This window comes from Micropterus salmoides, unplaced genomic scaffold (genome assembly GCF_014851395.1).
Source record: "Micropterus salmoides isolate LMB-PRFRI ecotype aquatic unplaced genomic scaffold, ASM1485139v1 Ms_hic_scaffold_14, whole genome shotgun sequence".
NCBI lineage: Eukaryota > Metazoa > Chordata > Actinopteri > Centrarchiformes > Centrarchidae > Micropterus > Micropterus salmoides.
This window is the reverse complement of record NW_024040485.1, coordinates 11676490-11697029: the sequence shown is the minus strand read 5'-3', so window position 1 is coordinate 11697029 and position 20540 is coordinate 11676490. Positions and strand designations below refer to the sequence as shown.

The 20540-nt window shown below is 41.9% G+C and overlaps 1 protein-coding gene across 3 annotated transcripts in view; it reads left to right on the top strand.

Annotated features, from left to right (window-relative positions):
* The first annotated feature begins 11261 nt into the window (after positions 1 to 11261).
* Positions 11262 to 20540, top strand: part of cacnb2b (calcium channel, voltage-dependent, beta 2b) — a 35124-nt gene continuing 25845 nt past the window's right edge. The window contains exon 1 of one of the 3 annotated variants that reach the window (XM_038717667.1): positions 11262 to 11770. In XM_038717667.1, coding sequence (XP_038573595.1) covers positions 11753 to 11770 — 18 coding nt within the window. In that variant the 5' untranslated portion in view covers positions 11262 to 11752. The remainder of the gene's footprint in view (positions 11771 to 20540) is intronic. The other 2 variants (XM_038717668.1, XM_038717669.1) reach the window with 2 other exon arrangements.

The window sequence follows — 20540 nt, the reverse complement described above, 5'->3', positions numbered from 1 at the left end:
TGGTCAATGCATCACTGTGCAGAGTTACAACCTCGATAAAAAGAGTCAATTTTCTCTAAAAAAAAAAAGATGACAGATACTCATCTTTACTTTTAGAAACAAGTTGATTACATTTGAAAACCCGTTGGAAATATTCTCATTACACTGACGGGTTTTCTTCAGTTGTGTCAAGAGGTTTTTGGACTCAATAATAGACAGAAATGGGTTGAAAAGAGTGAGATCTGGTTTTTTTTTTGCAGCGTTGAGCAGAAGCAGAATTATCCTCAGTTCAACTTAACATGAAAAATAAGAGAGAGAGAGAGCGCGGCAGCAGAGGAGAAATGTCAGAAAAGGAAGCAACAGAGGAAGGAAAACACAGCTGACATTGTGGACAGAGATGAGGAGAAGGCGATAGGGTGGGGGGGGGACAGATAGAGATGACGGAGGAGGAGGGACGGGGGGGGTTGCTGTTAAGGATGGGTGGAGACTTTGTAAATCTGAGAGGCTGGAGGCGCATTTGAATTCAGGCTGTGTGTCTCCTGCGCTAGCCGAATGTTACCTGCTCTAGCATGGCAACAGAGAGAGAGGGGGAGCAGTGAGCTTCAGCTGCAGCCTCCACACACACACACACACACACACACGCACACACGTGCATACACAGGCACAACAGAAGTGCAAAGAGTGACTCAGGTAAACAGGTACAGTCCTGATAAGAGAGGACCCTTGAGAGGGGAGCAGAGTGGGGGAGTGAGAGATACTGGAGGAGGAGCTATCTGTATCTGGACTCCCAGGGTGGTCTTAGACAGGGATACAGGCAAGACGGATGTGGAGTGATGCGGGAGCTCGGATTGGATGAATCTGACAGACCATAGAGCAGTGAGAGACACACACAGAGAAGAAAAGGACATTTGGTTTTTGTTGCAAGACTACTCGGGGGGGCTTAAGCCGGGGTGGAAGGCTGGAAGGGAGGTTTTTCGCCAGGGTGAATCGGGACAGAGAGAGAGGGGCGGGTGTGGTGTAGTAGTGGGAGGGTAAATAAACACAGGATGGCAGATGAACCACCTGTCCTTCTGAGATAAGGTGAGCACACACATACACAAACACATTAAGACAAGAAGACATACCAACACACTCCTCAGCACATCAGACTGGCCTCCACGACAGTCATTGGATTCCGGATTGATTGGATCCCGGCTAAACACAGAGCTCAGGACTTTAAAGATGTTGTGAGACCATTCGGACATAACTTATTAGAGGGACCAGCCACTGGGCCTCCAGCTGATCCTCCCCTGCGAGATCCTTTGGACATAAGAGATTGGATTATTTTTCTTCTTGTGGGATCTCGTTAACTCCCTGAAGAGCTGGCAATCAGGTGGGTCACCTGTGCCATGAGGATCCGGTGTGTGAGCCTGGCCTGAAACGACCCACCCCGGAGGCTCCGTTGGCCTGTCCTTTCCTCTTCCCCCAACTGGATGTCTTGATGTATTGCTGTGGGCTGGGACACTGGCGGAGAGTGCAGTCCACCTATGTAAGTTAAGTTATCCTATAGCAACAGTAGAGTTGTCTTGTGTGTGTGTGTGTGTGTGTGTGTGTGTGTGTGTGTGTGTGTGTGTGTGCGTGTGCGTGTGTGTGTGTGTGTGTGTGTGCGTGTGTAGTCACTATATATTTTACAAATAATGCCGATAATTCATTCACATTTATAGCACACATGCAGCTGTGAGTGTGGCTCTTGCAGCCCGTGCTAAGGTGTTCACTACTCAGTGTGAGTTTTCAGCTGGGCTGCAGTTTATCAGGACAGACAGTGGCATTGTCAAACAGCTCGCTGTATCGATCTCGGTACAGGACTCCATGAAAGCATTACCTAAAATGCCAATAACCTGCATTGGATGGTTTCACCTCTAGTTTGTTTTCCACTGCGAGGCAACAGTTTGACTTCATCACCAAGCAAGTGAAGTGAACAATTTATGAAAAATGTTTGTGCATACCAAAGCAAGGAGATTTTAAAAACATGACAGCTCGTCAGAAGAGCTTTTCCTCTCACATCATCTGTCCCAGATGACCTGTATGAAGGAGGAGAGGAGCAGGGGAGGACAGACAGGTGCAGTTATCTCATTACAGGCCAGGTTTTACTGTCCTCTCAATGACAGAGAGGAGGATGGAGGACAGTCTCACTCCTCTCCTCCACCTGTTTCTCTTATTTGCTTCTTGTCTTTCCACTAACTCTCTCTTCCTTTCCATGCTCTCCTCTCTCTCAGTCTTTCTCCCAGTCTGTTTGCTGCTTCATCACTATAGTCATTGTTGCTTCTCTCTTCCAGCCTCTGTTAAGTCCTGTTGCAGCTGATACTATGGAGCCTCAGAGCTGTGCATTGTGTGATGGCGCTGACTGCAGAGGACCCGTGTCGTAACCACATTCCTACATGAAATAGGCTTACTGTTAGCCCTCAATACTCAAAAGGCTGTTAGCGCAGAGCCTCGCAGATTACCACAATCTGTACTACACATGCAATGTGTGCCCACCTCAGCAACAAGCCAGGATAGAAACTTACAGAATCAAAAAGCCAGGCACGACTAAAAGCAGTGACACGTCATGAAGTTGGACATGGCTCCTACAGTTGGCATCGCATCATTGATTTTGTGTGCTTACAACAAGTAAAAACCCTGAGTTGAGCACATGCATGTATCCATAAGGAAGCTTAAAACATCTACAAAATATGTTGTTTAGATGCACTCGGGGCTGAAAAGCTTATGATAAATGGTTAAGACCTTTCTGCCTAATGTGGTGCAAGTACATTACTCATCTGTTATTTTCACTCCATTTGCTACAGTACATTATGTGTTGTGTTCCCAGTCCCACATTCATCAATTCATCAGAGATTAAAAAAAGGGATCAATCTAAGTCACAACTTGTTTTAAGACAGTAGTTCACAACCTGTCACAACCTGGCTGTAAGCCCCCAGGGGGTCGAAGAAAATATGACTAACAAGATAGGGAATAAATATTTTATACTGCACAATTTATGTTTATTTCTTAGTTTTCCTCTAATCGTTGCTTCTTTATTATGTAATACTGGATACTTTTCTCTCATCACATTTCCAAAGACTATTCAAATGAACCTCAACATCACTCTTTGGTTGCAAAAAAACCCATCCAAATCTACAGATTTTATAGGGTATTTTTCAGAATAAATGTCAGTTTTGTTCAAAACAACAATTAAAAAATATTGTTAGATTTTTTCCAGCACAGCCTTAACCACATAGACTTTCTAACTCCTTTATTTATTTATTTTTTTAGAACTTTTCCTCCAGGTGTGGCCTTTGCTGGCAAAGAACAAAGCTGGATTACCTTAAATGCTTGCTTGGCTCTAAGAAGGAACTTAAGACATCTTACCGTTCTCTGCTTAGCTGCTGCTGCGGCCAGCAGGTGAAGGATAGGGCTCAGTCATCCCCATTATATAAATAGTTTAAAACCTTCGTAAAAAGCAAAGACATTTTAGGGGGAAAAACTTTCTGAACCTCACATTCCTCTCCACTTGTTTAAAAATTGTTGGAGGGAAAGGTTAAGTCTCTATTCGTGTGAATGTTTAATATCTTTATAATTTGAGCATTACATTTGGTTGTTAAGCTTAGCTTGTCATTGTTTCTGTTTAGTGTAGCGTATTTCAAATTTTTTAATGAAGAGAAGCCAGATGAGACATTTATACTATATTTTGCTAAAGAAGTTAAGAAATGTGGCTCCTAATGTTATTCTTGATGGAAGCACTGTGTGTTGCAGCGAGGATGGAATTTCACCTTTTATCTTTTGCCTTTAATAGATAGCATATGTAGTCAAGAGGCAGACAGGAAATGTGGGAAGAGAGAGGGGAAGGAGAAGGATGACATGCAACAAATCCGATCCAAACTGAGAACATAATTGGTGCATGTAGAGTGAGTGATAGTCCCACTTTTAATAATGTTTATGTTATTGTTTAAAGGGATTCTGTATTTTAGCTTTGCTTTGACTGTTGGGATAACCTTAAGCATTCAAATGAATAGATAACGTCACTGATGGAAGTATTGTAATTGTCTGATTTTCAGTAATGACAGTGAGTTTCTTAAAATGTGGTTACTGAGCTGTATATTTAGCTGTTCTCATATGTGTCAAACTTAAATCTGGAGGACAGGATAATCTACAGCTGTCAAAAGTGTTCTCTTTCTCATAGCATGACCAGAATAGCACGCTGAGTTCTCTCATAATACTGTTCCACTTCCACTGTTTTTTAGACATTGTTGGTTGTGGTACCACATTTCTGCCTCCAGCTTCACTTCATGTGCAGGGTGCAGCATTAAACGCGTTCTCTTGAATTTTTTATACTGCAGAGGTAGTTGTGATTCTTTTCCTCCTGTAGCCAACTCCTGTCAAGGTGAATCTATAAGGACCACAGATCCATATAGTGTTAAGGTGGACATTGATTATAACACTGAATCAAAATCCTGTGGATTTGGTAAACACGCTGCAAGCTTGGTATTGACTTGTTTCCACACTCACACTGCTATTTCCTACTTCACCGCAGGCGATGGGATTGTAGATCACAGATGAGCATCTGTGTAGGACCAAAAAAACTCTTCAGGGCTGTTCAGCCTCAGCACTTTTTTTATTCTTAGAAATTCAGTTTAAACTAGTAAAGGTGTGTAAGATTAATAGCTTATAAAGTACAACAAAAAAAAAAAAGATAACTAGAAGCTGTTGCAATTAAATATGAAGAGTCTGACTAGAAGAGGCATTTAGGTTGTGTTATATGTCCTGTGATATATTAACTGCTATCTTTTAAGTTTAATACATTAAAGGAACATTTAAACATTTTGGTAAATACACTTATTCTCTTTCTTTGCATGAGGAGATTGATACCACTCGGTGCTAAGTAAGGATCTGGAGCCAGGAGGCAATTAGCCTACAGGTGCTGGTCATATAATTAGAATATCATCAAAAAGTTGATTTATTTCAGTAATTCCATTCAAAAAGTGAAACTTGTATAATGTATACATTCACTCCACACAGACTGGTATATTTCAAGTGTTCATTCCTTTTAATTTTGATGATTATAACTGACAACTAATGAAAACCCCAAAATCAGTATCTCAGAAAATTAGAATATTGTGATTCAATTCAGGTTCAATATTGAAGACACCTGGTGCCACACTCTAATCAGCTAATTAACTCAAAACACCTGCAAAGGCCTTTAAATGGTCTCTCAGTCTAGTTCTGTAGGCTACACAATCATGGGGAAGACTGCTGACTTGACCACTGTCCAAAAGACGACCATTGACAGCTTGCACAAGGAGGGCAAGACACAAAAGGTCATTGCTAAAGAGGCTGGCTGTTCACAGAGCTCTGTGTCCAAGCACATTAATAGAGAGGCGAAGGGAAGGAAAAGATGTGGTAGAAAAAAGTGTACAAGCAATAGGGATAACCGCAGCCTGGAGAGGATTGTGAAACAAAACCCATTCAAAAATGTGGGGGAGATTCACAAAGAGTGGACTGCAGCTGGAGTCAGTGCTTCAAGAACCACCACGCACAGACGTATGCAAGACATTTCAGCTGTCCCATTTCTTGTGTCAAGTCACTCTTGAACAAGACTGGACTGCTGCTGAGTGGTCCAAAGTTATGTTCTCTGATGAAAGTAAATTTTGCATTTCCTTTGGAAATCAACGCCCAGAGTATGGAGGAAGAGAGGATAGGCACAGAATCCACGTTGCTTGAAGTCCAGTGTAAATTTTCCACAGTCATTGATGGTTTGGGGTGCCATGTCATCTGCTGCTGTTGTTTTCTGAGGTCCAAGGTCAACGCAGCAGGAAGTTTTAGAGCACTTCATGCTTCCTGCTGCTGACCAACTTTATGGAGATGCAGACTTCATTTTCCAACAGGACTTGGCACCTGTACACAGAGCCAAAGCTACCAGTACCTGGTTTAAGGACCATGGTATCCCTGTTCTTAATTGGCCAGCAAACTCGCCTGACCTTAACCCTATAGAAAATCTATGGGGTATTGTGAGGAGGAAGATGCGATATGCCAGACCCAACAATGCAGAAGAGCTGAAGGCCACTATCAGAGCAATCTGGGCTCAACACCTGAGCAGTGCCACAGACTGATCAACTCCATGCCACGCCGCATTGCTGCAGTAATTCAGGCAAAAGGAGCCCCAACTAAGTATTAAGTGCTGTACATGCTCATACTTTTCATGTTCATACTTTTCAGTTGGCCAACATTTCTAAAAATCCTTTTTTTGTATTGGTCTTAAGTAATATTCTAATTTTCAGAGATACTGAATTTGGGAATTTCATTAGTTGTCAGTTTTAATCATCACAATTAAATGAAATAAACATTTGAAAAATATCAGTCTTTGTGTAATGAATGAATATAATATCCAAGTTTCACGTTTTGAATGGAATTACTGAAATAAATCAACTTTTTGATGATATTCTAATTATTTGACCAGCACCTGTAGAGTGGAAGCCAGGGGGAAACAGCTAGCCTGGTTGTCTCTGAAGATCAGAATTATGCAATAAATGCGCCTCACTGTGCGACAAGAATCTCAAAAGTCACTCCGGTTGGTTGTGGTCACCAAGAAGAAGTAACAGCTTGTAAATCAGTGTAAAACCAAAACCTGTTGATTTCAGATTTAGGTTTGTGTGTATGGATGTGTATACTTTTTGTGCTTTGGAAAAACTAGCTTTTTCCCCCTGCTTGCAGTAACGCTAACTAAGATAACTGCCTCTTGGCTCCAGCGCTGTACTTTAAGTACAGACACGGGAGTGGCACTGTACAGTATCAATCTTCTCATCTCACTCTCGTAAAAAGAGAAATAACAGAGTAATGAGCAAATTCCCAAAATGTTGAACTACTCCTTTAAAAACATACGTTTTCCACAAGAGGCTCATGTTCAAACTGAGTTCAGGATTTGAGCTTGGCAGATACCATCAGTCTCTTTTTCAATTCATCTCTTTCACCAATCAGTCGTGGAGCTCAGCAGTGTGATTACATTCAAAAACATTCATGCACGATGACAGGAACAGAAACACAATCACAAAGAGTGTACAAAATTACAAATGTCCATGTTGTCTCCATCTGTCTCCTCTCTGTCTTTCTGGGAAATTAAAGGGCAAGTTATGGAGACACATACTGTCATTTCACAACAACCAATTCAATGCAACATGTTTTTTCTTTAATCTCATGTCAGGGATCAGTAACCTGCCCTCCAATCTGTGTCAGCCCGCTGCGCCCTCCTCTGACTGGCCTTCTCCAGTCATCTGTTCCTTCTCCTCCTCCTCCATTCCTTACTCAATCTCCCACCATCCCGATAAACTCAGTATCCACTCCATCTCTCTAGCCCTGCTCTCCTACCTGTCTCACAACACTATCACTAAATTCCTTCCTTTTCCAGGGTTCTCCATCCATCCATCTCTTCTCAATCTCTCCTCTCTTAGATGTTAGGAGGGCAGGATTGGCTGTTTGCTAGCCCCAGCTTCTGGCATCACGGAGGAGGGGCATTAGTCAGATGTTTGGTTGCATATTCATACATGGTTTATAAATCAGAAGAGAGTAGTCAACCACTGGCAAGGAGAAGAAAGAGGAGGATTCAGATGAAAGATTGATGGAACTTTTCTGGATGTTCTATTTCTTCCTCTGACGGGCACTTTCGGAGTCCTATCTTTGTTTTGGTCTCTCACTCCCACTCCTCCTCCTTCTTGAGTCAATTTTGGATCATGTATAGCCGGGTGTGATTGGAAGGCAACGCTGCAGGCACGTGTAAATCTAGTGAGGGTTTTTGGCACCGGGGGAAACAGTATAGGACGTCAAATGAAAAGCCTGTGTCCATCTCCAAGCAGGCTGCTGCTGCTGCAGGTGGACTGGGATCTTTGTGTGTTTGAGGACTTGACTGAGTGTTTCGGGAATCAGGGCCTTGGCCTCTGCACCCGCAAGCCATGTCAAAAATGCCCAAGAACAAAAATGTCTCCTGGGTGAGTACTGCCTCTCTGGCTGGTAGGAGGGGGGGAGGATTTGAGAGGGGATGATAGGCAGGGCTGTATGTGGTGGATTATAAGAGTCCAATTTGAGTGCATTTTCATTTCTGTCGGCGTTATCTGCTTTAGAATTTATCTTTGGCTGTAATTTCTTAAAAATGATTACTACATATATGTGTTCAGAAATTTCAACATGCAGCAGTTTGGTGTCATTGTTATCCAAAGCAGAGTGGCTTCCAAGAAGGAGCATTTTATAGGCTATAACTTAGTCCAGATAGAAAACAAAGCAATTACTGATGCTTTTGCACATCTGCCTTGATGTGTCCAATAGCTATGTGGTCAAAACTATCCTACATCCTACTGTGCTCCTCTCCAGCCTGCCCATTCAGCTGAAAAATAATAAAGAATATTTAAAAAAAAGATACCGTAATGATTAGGCTCTAATCAATAAATCTGAAGTGGGAGGAGTTACCTTGTGCTGACATTGCATGACTGCAGGTCACAGTTTAATGAAAATACCTTCACCACATTTGGTAGTGTCCAATTGCAAGCAATAATGAGTTCTGGAGTTATTTTTTTAGGTCAGGGCAGATGTGTGGTTTCCAGCTGTGTGGGCAGAGTTGAGGGTGGAGTGAAAGGCCGAGGTCTGGAGCTTTGCCCGAAAGTGTGCATGCCATCCATCTGTGCGCCGGCAGCCCTGCCCTGCACTACTGGCCCCAGCTTGACAGCACCCACACACATGCACACACACAAACACACATTCTGGATGTAAGAGGCTTAGGGACAGATGTTTGTTTATGTATGTGTGAGAGCACAAGTGCACATGGACACGAGTGCTGTGGTGTGAGTGAGGTGACTGACAGCTTCTTCATGGTGTTGTGTGATAGTAACTCGATACAGTAACTGTACTGTTTGTCTGTATGAATAAGATGTTTCTTTATGTCTTTTTAACCCAAGATGTGCCGCTAGTTGAACCAACAATGAAAAATAATATGAGCTTGCATTCCCTCACTGTGTTAAATAATGTCTATGTGTGTATGTAATGAAAATTATCCAAATGGCGTGAACTATACTTTGTGCAGGATTTGATTAACAAAATATAGCAGTACATTTGAAATACAATACACATGTTCTGAGACCATGTTCACATTATGGCAGAAAAATAAAGTACTTCCGCTGTTCATGCTGCTTTGCTCCAAGTCAGGACTACATCGGCAAAATCACTATACAGACTCGAACTGCATGTTTGTAACAAACCTTGGAGTTGAATCCTAAGGCTATTTCCCACAGAAAACATTTTCAGTTTTGTCTCAGTGTGTGACCAAGAAAGATTTTATCCCTTTTATTTTATTCTATTTTACTAATTGCATATTTATCTTAAACTTGTATTTTAGTCTTTTCAATGTTTTCATGCTTTTATCTTGTATTGTTTTTGTATTATTGTCTTTTGGGTATTATTGTCTTTACACTTGTTAAAGCACTTTGTAACTTGTTTTTGAAAAGTGCTCTCCAAATAAAGATTATATTATTATTGGTTATTGCAATATTACATGTTAATTTGGTAATTTGTCCTCCATCTTTAATTGAAGCATGGTTCAACAAACTTTCCGCCCCGCTCTGCACTGTGCACTGCATGCATTAGTGCAGGACTGTTGCAACAGATGAGGGTGGGTGTGTAGAATATTTCTTCATATATTCCATGTGTATAGTTTGTTTCAGCAGCAAGGGAATGATATGAGGTGTCATGGAGCAGATTTAGTAAAGCCCCATGTCTGGTTCAATCCAAGGTCATGGGTTAAATATTGGGACCTTCCATTTACAGTCTTTCTTTCTTTCTTTCTTTCTTTCTTTCTTTCTTTCTTCCTGTGTCACAGCTTGGCGTGATCACATTGGTTTGATCTCTGATGATGATGTCCACTCCAGCAGTAGAGCCATTGATAAAGACATGTATGTGTGCATCTGTAGCCTCTGTGTGTGTGTGTGTGTGTCTGTGTGTGTGTGTATGCAGATGTGTGTATTGGAGGTCCAGCTGTGTGTCTGACACAGGGGTCAGTGTCACAGCTTCTTGCTCTACACTGTCACAGCCTGGCCCAGCTGACGCCAGCCCTGCATGCTTCCTTTCCATTCTCGGTTATGTAACACTCTCATCTGTGTCCCTCGCCTCCCAAAGCTCTCCCTGGAGATTTTGGTACCTCACTGTTTTGCCCATCTGCTGATGTCCCCTGCCTGCCTGTCTGGGTTACAGGCCACATTGACATATGGACTATGCAGTGTTACTTACCTTTAGGCTAAACAGTGGTGAGGGGAGTTTCAAGATTCTTTACTGAAGTAAAATTAGCGATACCACAGTGTAGAAACATAGTCCTTCATTCAAAGATTAACTAAAGTATTATGGCATAAAGGCACACAGGTATGTTCTGTTTTATTTGTCCAAGTTTTGAGATATGAGCTGACAATTTTCATCGGAATGACCTTCTACAGGAGAAATAGTCACTATGAAAGTGACTGACAGTCTGTTCTGTGGATTGTTAACAGGGAACCTGTTTCTAGATGTTGCTGCTGAATTTTCACATTTTTACAGCAACACACATCAACATCCATTAACCTCCATTATATTGGGTGGAAGCATAAGATATGAAAAATTAATCTCTATAATTTGGGTGAACCGACCCTTTAATTGCGTAGCTGGTACATGTGGCGCTATGTCAATTTATAGACTGTAAATTAGTAATCTTGTATATTTACTATACTTGTGGGTATTAATTGTGGAGTGTCTTTTGACACCTCAGATTTATATTTGGGTCTCTTTGGGGTGTCCCATGGGTCATGGGGAAACAATGCGTTGATGGTGCTTTCGCCTATTACACATATTTACACGCGGGTACGTGCAAAGGCTGCGCAACAGGACGGCATGAGGGTGACTTGAGGATATAAGAAGAAAAGCAGTGAAGTGCGGAGGGCGGCCTCTGTGTGGGGTTGGTACTTGGCGAGTACAGAGTTTTAATTAGTGACATAATGATACAGAACAACTGTGGTGAAAAAAATTCAGGTCTATCTGAGTAGTAGGTCTGTATGTAGTTGAATGCTGTAAATCGGGTAAACAGAGGAATTGTGTTGTAGCTTTTTAATTTCATCATTCTACTTTGGAGCCAGGCCACTATAATACTCCCATGTGCGCAGCCAAACCCCAGGAAGTTGCTGGGCGCACAACCACCCACCCACACACACACACACACACACACACACACACTCACATTAGTCAGGCATCACACGCGCAGCGGACGGAGCCAACTCTGGTCAACATAAATGAGACACTCTTCACTTTGCGATATTTAGTGCGCTTGGACAGTGCGGACGGTTTGGACACGTTCTTGGTTTGTTCGGTGTTTGAGGTCAGACTGAGCGGTGTACGGCTCAACAGATGCCGCACAGAGACATAAGCCTTTAATACCCCTAGGACTCTGGAAAGGGTAACTACACTCAACTCACAATACAGACTTAAGTGAAACCACTCGCGCAACTCATCCGTGTCTCCGACGGTGTCCCGCGCGTCACGGTTTCTTGGGAAATATTTCACCTTTACGCACAAAAAGGAGCTTAAAGAGAAGGGGGTTTTGCTGCATTTAATAGCATCCTCGGATATATCCACCTGTTTTAAAGGTGGACTCAGTCTCATGGCATACTTGTCCATGTCTCATTTACTGGAGCCAAGTGAATAATAATCCTACCGCGTCGTTGCAACAGTGGAATAACACTAGAGGACCGCGTTAGCCGTCATGCCACCCAAGAAAAAGGTAAAACATGCAACATTCTTGTGTTTCTCGTGTGTGTGTGTGCGTGTGTGTGCGCGCCCGTGCGCTAAACAGGAAGGGTAGGAGAACGCACCATCTGTTGCACGGGCGTTAATCCTTGTGTGAGGCCTTTCCACATCATTGGACTCACTAAAACAGCCACAGTGTGCAGAGCAGATAGAGATGCATATCCACGTGCATTTATCATGTCATGTGTCTGGTTGAAAACTACCAGATTCAGAGAGAGTTGCATAACCAATAGCCTGTGAAGCAGCAGGTGTTGGCAAGGATCCTTTCCTCATGATGTGCATGCCATACACATACTGTAAGATTTCCTGAGAGACAGTATTTTCCTCACCTAAGTAGAACATTTCAGTAATTATTTAGTATCAGTTTTTTAGTAACCTGCATCATTCTCATCATATGCCTGAAAAAGGTATTTTATTTACAATTTGAATAGCAATATTAAAGCCACATTCTGAACTTCTGTGAGACCCTACTCATGTATTACCATTACATTCAAGTCACAGAGCTAAGGATCCACTGATCAATGTTTGAAAAACCCAAAGGTTTGTTTTACAAGACTTACCGCTGTTCTGAATGGCATTTCCAAAATCCTTTAATACTCTTCCAACCACCTGGGTGAAAACATATTCTGTCTGTTGCACAATAAAACATTTTTAACTTTTGCAAGTTGCAGTTCGTTTGAGAGAAGATATTGAACACAGTGAAGCATTTAGCAGCTAAAGATATTTCCCTCAGGAGTTGGTAGAGACCAAATCAGAGCTAAAAGGAGAAAAAATGCAGGTTTGAAGATTCATAAAATACTTAGAACAGCATTTATATTACAAGACCTGGATTTTTCTAAGTTTTATTTTTCAGAACCATAGCTCTGTGATTCAAATGTAATAATAACATATGAGAAACACAAACTGGATCTTGGGGAAACCTAACTAGTGAACTTAGTCTCTGAATGGCCTACTGCCTTGTAGTGCAGTGTTCTGGTAATTGCTGGCCAATTGCTTGTTACCTAGAATAGTAAAAGCCTCTTAGTAGCTGTCACTGGGGCATTACATCCAGATACCTGCTCTCCTTCCAGGCAGGAAGTGGAGCAATAAGTCAGTGAAGCTGTCTGGAAAATTCCACAAGTATACTTGTTCCTTTGGGATTAGGATTGTATCCAAGTTTATGATAAAGATATTGGAAACCACCTACTATATAACAGTAGGCCTACTGATTTTGCCTAAATGTTGTATGCAGTATGCAAACAAAAGCAAAATCAGTAGTATGCATCAGCCCAGTCTACCTTGAACAACCTGTCTTTTTTTAATGTAATCTAAGGCTGAATGATTTGGGGGAAAAATCTAATTGCAATTTTTCCAGATATTGCGATTATGATTTGATTTGCGATTTTTTAAATTAAGTTTTGCTAAAGTTCAATATTCACTGCCAGTCTATTTTTGACAGAAGCAGCTTCAAGCAGCATAGAGCAGACGAACTGGGCAGGAAGTCAGACACAGAATGGCATAGAGAATTAAAACAGACAAAAAAGAAACCATATAACTACGTAGCCTACCTAATCATGACAGAACCATAAACTTCAAGGACAGCTTAACAAATTAACAAAAACTGAACAAGTCAGCAAAATCATGCAGGCAAAACGCTCTTATTCAGAAATGCTCCAAGTAGCCGTGCAGAGAGTAGAATGGAACAGACTCACAGAGAGCCGTTATCCGTAGTTGAAGCACACAAAATGACAAATTAACAACGTAGGGCAGCTAAATGCTCCGGTGCTGAAACACTTCAGTGTGAGTTGACGCCAGACAAAACCACGGCACAGCCACAGCCAGGGTCTGTTTGGCTGACGCCATTATCCCACATTTTCTTCTAGTTTCGTTTGTTATTATAAAATGTACACACCCTGTGCCCGCTCTGATTGTCGAGTAGGACTGTAACAGGAGGCGCATGCCCATAAGCGGAGGCAGCATGGGTACCCCCCCCAACGCGCTCGTCACAGTTACTCTGTCATTTTGTGGGAAAAACTGCGGTAAATCAGACAGGTTGGTAGAAAACATGTCTCAACTTGTCTCAAATTTTTGTTCAACGGAACTGCAACATAGACTGTATGTAAAAGGTCTGCTAGTGTGACCCTGGTGTGACCTTACAACATTTCAGTTTGGCCAAGTAATTAGTGTTGTGTTGTTCATAAGACCTAATCGTGTGTATGACTCGGGAGGAACGGGTTGTCTCAGTGAGTGATTCGTTTATTTTCACGCATGCGTGAAGGATCTTGGACTCTTACATTCACTCGTAACACGGCAGCTGCATGGGCTCCGTCAGCACAGGAAACAGAACTGATTAGTTCACGACTCTCAACTGTGGGTCTCTAGGTCGTTTCATTTGTCACGTGACAGCTCCTACTGTGGAGCAGGAATGAACGACTCACATGGGTCCTCCTCAGTCTTTCGTTCACTCGGCAGGCTGAGTGCTGCCAGCGCCTGAGAATGAGAGGCAGGTCGGCTGTCAGGTAACAGTCACTGGACTGACATTATATCTAATATCTATTTTGTGACATTTAATAAAGCATAATGTTATTACAGCGCAGTTATGTTGTGCTAAGTTATAGTTTTAACAGCAGTAACTTTAGTCCTGCTACTGTTTAACATTACAGCTAACAGCTGATGAGAGTTGTTGTGGGTCCGCTCCACTTCAGAGCCCTGACAGGGTTCTACCTGGAGCCGAATTACCACAGAGGTCGTCTCCTCTCCAAAACAAACAGACCCGGTCATTAAAACATTAAAACACAGCCACGTAGCAACGTTAGCGTTAGCCCTGTAAACAGCTAACAACTGATCCAGTCCGCCAGAGAACGCAATGTAACTTTTCCTTTTTATTTACCAACAGAGCCGTGCTGTTGTTTCACAGCTCGTGACTGGTGAACAACCTGGCAGTGTTTGAGAGCGATGTGCTCATGTGTGTTTCTCTGTCTGCAGAATCCGGACCTGATGTGGCCCATTCTGCATCCAGAACTGCCAAACTGTTGTGTTTATATGTGTTTATTTCTTTGTTCGTCTCTCTGTGCTGGAGTTCTTTAAGAACTTGGTGGCTTGATCTAGATTATTAATAAATTGGTTGAATTTTAATAAGAGCGTGTTTATTCATATAGTGTATCAAGCTTATTACTTCAGTATATTTACTGCAAATCTGATATTAATATTTTACTCATGGATAGGGACGTTAGGCTCCTGTATGAATGAGCACTTTAGAGATAATGATAGTAATTATATACGTAAGCCTTTATGTGGCTGGTCTGGTTGTACACTCGGGAAAGATTGTGAAAATGGAAGGATTTAGCCGGAGTAGTGGTGATTACATATTGACAACATATTTCTGTGGTTTTTACATGGTTTGAATTTGGTTGTAGACCCAGGGGAGTTTATATAATGATGATAATGATGATATACAGTAATCAAGAGATGAATTTGTGCATTATACTTTGTCAAATAAAGCAAGCCAGGCAGCCTTCCGTGTTTGAGAACGGCGCTGTTTTTTAATCGCCCACTAGAGGGCTGCAGCGCCACAATAACCAGCCTAGTTCAAATGAACGAAATAAACGAAATGACTCAAAAAAAAGATTAGTTCATTTTAATCAAAGGGATTTGAATGAACGAGTCTGTCAAAAGATTCGAACTTACCATCACTACAAGTAATGCTTCTTTTCTTCAACTGGCAGCTAGGGTTATTTACTTGTAACAGATTGCTTCGGGATTTCTGCGAGAAGATAAGTTAGTACCAGAGTAATGCACATGCGCAGTACCATTTGTTTATATTGTTACCATTAAAAGCATCTATCATGGATACGAACTAACAACAATGGTATGCAACATTAGGCTATACTGGGAGAATTCAGCAGCTCTTATGAAGGGAAACTGTCCCTTCACTCATGGTTTCAATGATAAACCACTACAACAATGACAATTACCAACAAACATACTAGATTCTAAGGAGACACGTTTTAATAAACATAAATCATAAAGTAACATTTGTATTTCAAACAAATGGTAAACTTATTTGCACATTTTAAGAAAACTCCCTTCACCCTCATGCATCATGGGAATTCTGAGGGAGGGACGTAGGCTGCGTGTGCACAGCGGTTTATTTACGGCATCATCTTCCACTGGATGCCTCTCAGGAGCATTTCTGCTGCAGCGAAGCGTGTAGCCTGCCCCACGTTAATGACTTGTTTTTAATTGTCCTTTTTGTGCTTGAACTACTACATTCTTCAATGCTCTAGTTTCTCGACTTGACGGGTGCATCTAGCGACTACCACAGGGAGCATTTCAGAATAAGAGCATTATACCTGCCGGACTTTGCCAGCATCTTTACATTTTGTTGATTTGGTGATTAGTGTTTGCTTTTTGTGCTTCTGCTATGATTAAGTAGGCTACGTAGTAAAAATGTTTCTTTTTTGTCTGATTAAACTGTGTTTATAGTTTATATACGATTGGAAGTCTGTAACGGGTATTTTATTTTGAAAATTGACCGTTTCTCTGCCGTTTCTGTGTCTGACTTCCTGCTCAGTTCATCTACGCTGTGCTGCTTGATGCTTCCTGGACGCACTGCAGCGCTTCTGGTGTAAGCAAAAACATTTAGTAGAATGGCTGCTCCGGCAGCAGCGAAGCAGACAGACTGGACTTTCGGAGTGAGTCTGGGGTCATGTAAACTTGGTTAATATGTCTTTGTAGCAGGTGGGTCCACGATGAAGCTCCGCCCCCACTGTGCTGACAGTGTAGCTCCGCCCCCGCTTGTGATGACAACATAATTAACCTGTTACTGCGTTACGGGTCAGATGCGCTGTATAATTAATCTACATTTTAATTGCCATCTTCACGATTAGCTAATCGCGTTCTTTCAAATTGCAAATTTCAAATTAAAAACGATTAATTGTTCAGCCCTAATGTAATCTTTATTTAGTCTCAACAACCGGTCATTGTTGGAATGGCAAAACAGCAACATCCATGCGTCAGTGGTAGACAAAAAGGAATGTAACTGCTTTGTCCCTGATAACAAAAAATATGACTCACTGTTAGCGTTATGAGGTTGTGTGGTGTGGGGACAGAGAGGACCCAAAAGCAGCACTCTGAGGGAAGGAGGTTTATTGAGGGATAAAGGGGTAGAGGGACTGGAGTGGAGGGAGAGGTGGATGTCGGGGAAACACTGGCACGGGGAACCAGGAAGAATGGGGGCCAGGGAGCCGGGGAACACTGGGACCGAGGAAGCGAGGAGCGGTGGGGGAAGTCCGAGGAGGAGAGGGCCGGTGGATGAGCCCAGCCGACTGAACGGAGGTCGAGGGTGAGTGTACCTGGGAGGGAAACAGACAGAGAGACAGGGTTAGAGGTGACGGCGACAAAGCACAGGGAAAATGTGAAAAAACAAGAAACATGAAAGCCTGAACACAGAGGTGGCACCGGGTATGGAGCAACGACGATCAAGCGAGGATGGTGTGGAGAACCGGGGTTGAAATACAGGCAGGCATGAGGTGACTACTGGCAGGTGTGGCAGGCTGATGAGGTGGCTGATGAGGTGCAGGTGCAGGTAGTTGGCTGGGCTCAGGAGCAGAGGGAGAGAGAGCACACAGGGGAGATAACACAGGGAGGCAGGCAGAGAACAGAAAACCAAGGAAAAGGCAGAAAAACTCATAAAAAAGGAGAAAAAACCAGGACACTCACCGTCAGCCGGGCTGCCACCACAACAGTTAGGTTGTGTATCTTGCGTTGTTTTCTTATTGGCAGCTCGTTAAGGTTAACGTTGCTGTCTTCGTGATATTAAACATTAGCTTAGCAGGTTTATTTAGCGTTATGGCTTTGTTATTGGTTGTTGGACAAATGCAGCTAGTTAGAATGTTACGTTTGTTACAGCTGTTCTCCTTAAACAAAATTAACTTGTGCAAGTGGTACGTTTATATTTCTCCAAAACTGTAAACTGGCTAAGCCTGGCCTAGCATGCTGAAAAATTAATCGATTTAACAGTTTCATAATGTATACCTTTATGAAATACAGTATGCAGTAGAAAGCACATACTGTGGTCACTGGTTGTATGTAGTAGACAGCCATTGTTTTATTTTGCTGCACATCTTTTTTGTGCTTAACCTGACAAAAATGTACTCAGTATATATCATACTGCAGAAGACTGACATAGATGACAGTTCCAGTAATAGTGTTGGTTCAGTAATTGCCTCAGTGTAATAAGTGGGAAATGATCATATCAGGAATGGTTGTCAATTTCTTTATAACCTCCACACATAGCCGTTCTTATGCCAACAGTAAACATGTTGCATCATAATGTTATGCAATGCAGAAGAGCAAAGCCACTTGGCATCTAGGTGCTATAGATGAAATGTACCTATTACAAAAGCCAAGAAAGCCAGGAATCAAGTTGTCTAGATAATATTAATGCAGCTATTGTATCTCTATCTGATCACTGTCAGGGAACCCGAGCACATGCCGTTCAAACTGCAGCGTTGACTGTCTGTGAGGAGGTTGCATTTGTCTCTCTCTCTTTAAATCCCGGATTGACGCATGCTATCTTAATCCCCTTACTCAGAGACAATCATGACCCAGAGAGAGAGTGAGAGAGAATGAAGAGAGAGAATACACATTGGCCTGTAATGATATTTCCCAATTTAGTCTTTGGTGCTGGGATTTTCTTTGAGGCAAATCATTTTTTCTTTTTGATGTTCCTTCAAACGTGCATATGGTATTAGTTAAATGCAATGAATGATAAGTTATTAACTCTGAAATTATATGAAAATTGTATATGACTACTTTTACATTCAGGGTACACTAAAAAGATAAAAATTAATAAGGTATTGACCGTGAAACTCCTCCCCTGAACTTTGATTGCCAGTCATACCTTAACAACTACCTTTAACTCACTTTCACCACTGTGTTGGAGCTTGTTCTGGATATCAGAAGTATATAACTATATCAGAGTTTAGGCTAACATTTCTGCCTCTATCCTGCTCTGTAAGATTTGGGGAACCTTACACTCCAACAGCCACAGGCAAGATTACACAAGACAGTGTCATTTACCACGTTGGCTAGTCTTCAACTTCAAAGTCTCTTTCTTGTAGGATTAAAAGTTAAGCATACTGTTTGAAAGTACAGTCAAGACAGTGAAAGGACTGACTGTCTGATCTCAATGTATTCTATGCTCTGGCCTTAAAGAGTAGATGAGAGGTAATTTTCAAATTATTAGTTTGCCTATTTTTATCAAAACAGCATTCTACACTTACATGTAAACTAGTTGCTTCTTCCATGTTTGTTTACTGTTTTTTAACGCTAGGTTCCCTTGGTAACCCCATGTTTAACATCACACCGCTATGAACTGTGGGTAATTCCCTTAGGTCAAAGTCTGTGGCGATGCAGACTTAAAGAAATTGTGTAGAAAGGGCTCCAAAAGTCTGCGAGAGAGCCCTCATGCACTAGACGATTTGACGGGGGGGGGGCCCTAAATCCTCACAGACTTACCTGAAACTTACTTTCGGAGATCCATAAAGGAAAGTTAAAATTTTAAAACAGCTTCAGCAATGGAATTAAGGGAATAGGGTTGGATCAGTGTGTCTGTCTGCAGAATTGCTGCTCTAACAAGTTTCACAATTGCAGAAGCACAGCCCGTGGTGATCTAAACCGTGACAACCTGTCCAATCTGTCCCCTATATATCAGCATATCGTCACTCTCTTCCAAGGGCCTGACGCACGAAGGCATCCAAAAGATTACGCTTCTAGCTGACTTTAATATATACAGAGACAAATTAACCTTCAATTAGTGCATCATTTAAGTCATTTGATACTAGTGTAAATGAATGATGACATTACTAGGCTGTATAAATACTAGGGCCGAACAATTAATCGTTTTCAAATCGAAATTGCGATTTGAAAGAACACGATTAACGTGAAGACAGCGATTAAAATGTAGGTTAATTATACAGTGCATCTGACCCGTTTTTAACAGTAATGCAGTAACAGATTGATTACGTTGTCAGCCTTGTGTAACATACCTGCACACCAATCACAAGCGCCATGCACCTCTTGTTACAGTCCTACTCACCAATCAGGTGCACAGGGCGTGTACATTTTACAACAACAAACGAAACTGGAGCAAAATGTAGGGTAATTACGTCAGCTGAACCGACACAGGCAGCGGCTGCGCCGTGGTTTTGTCCCACAGTGAAGTGTTTCAACGATGGAGCATTTAGCCTGCCCTACGTTGTTGATGTGTTGTTAATTTGTCATTTTGTGTGCTTCAACTACGGATAACAGCTCTCTGTAAGCCTGTTCTGCGCCGTTCAGGCTACACATCCCACATGGAGCATTTCAGAATAAGAGCGTTTTGTCTGCCTTATTTTGTTAACTTATTCAGATTTTGTTAATTCCTTGATTTTTGTGCTTCTCTCATGATTAGGTAGGCTACATAGTTAAATTATTTATTTTTTGTTTGTTTAGATGTGTTTATTGTTGATATACGATTGGGAGTATGCACAGGGTGAAATTCGATTGGATTCTCTATGCCGTTCTGTTTCTGACTTCCTGCCCGGTTCATCTGCTCTGCGCAGCTTGACGCTGCTTCTGTCAAAAATAGACTGGCGGTGAATATTGAACTTAAGCTCAACTTCTTTTTTTTTTTAAATCGAATCATAATCGCAATATCTGGCAGAAATATCGCAATTAGATTTTTTTCCCAAAATTATTCAGTCCTAATAAATACATTAAGA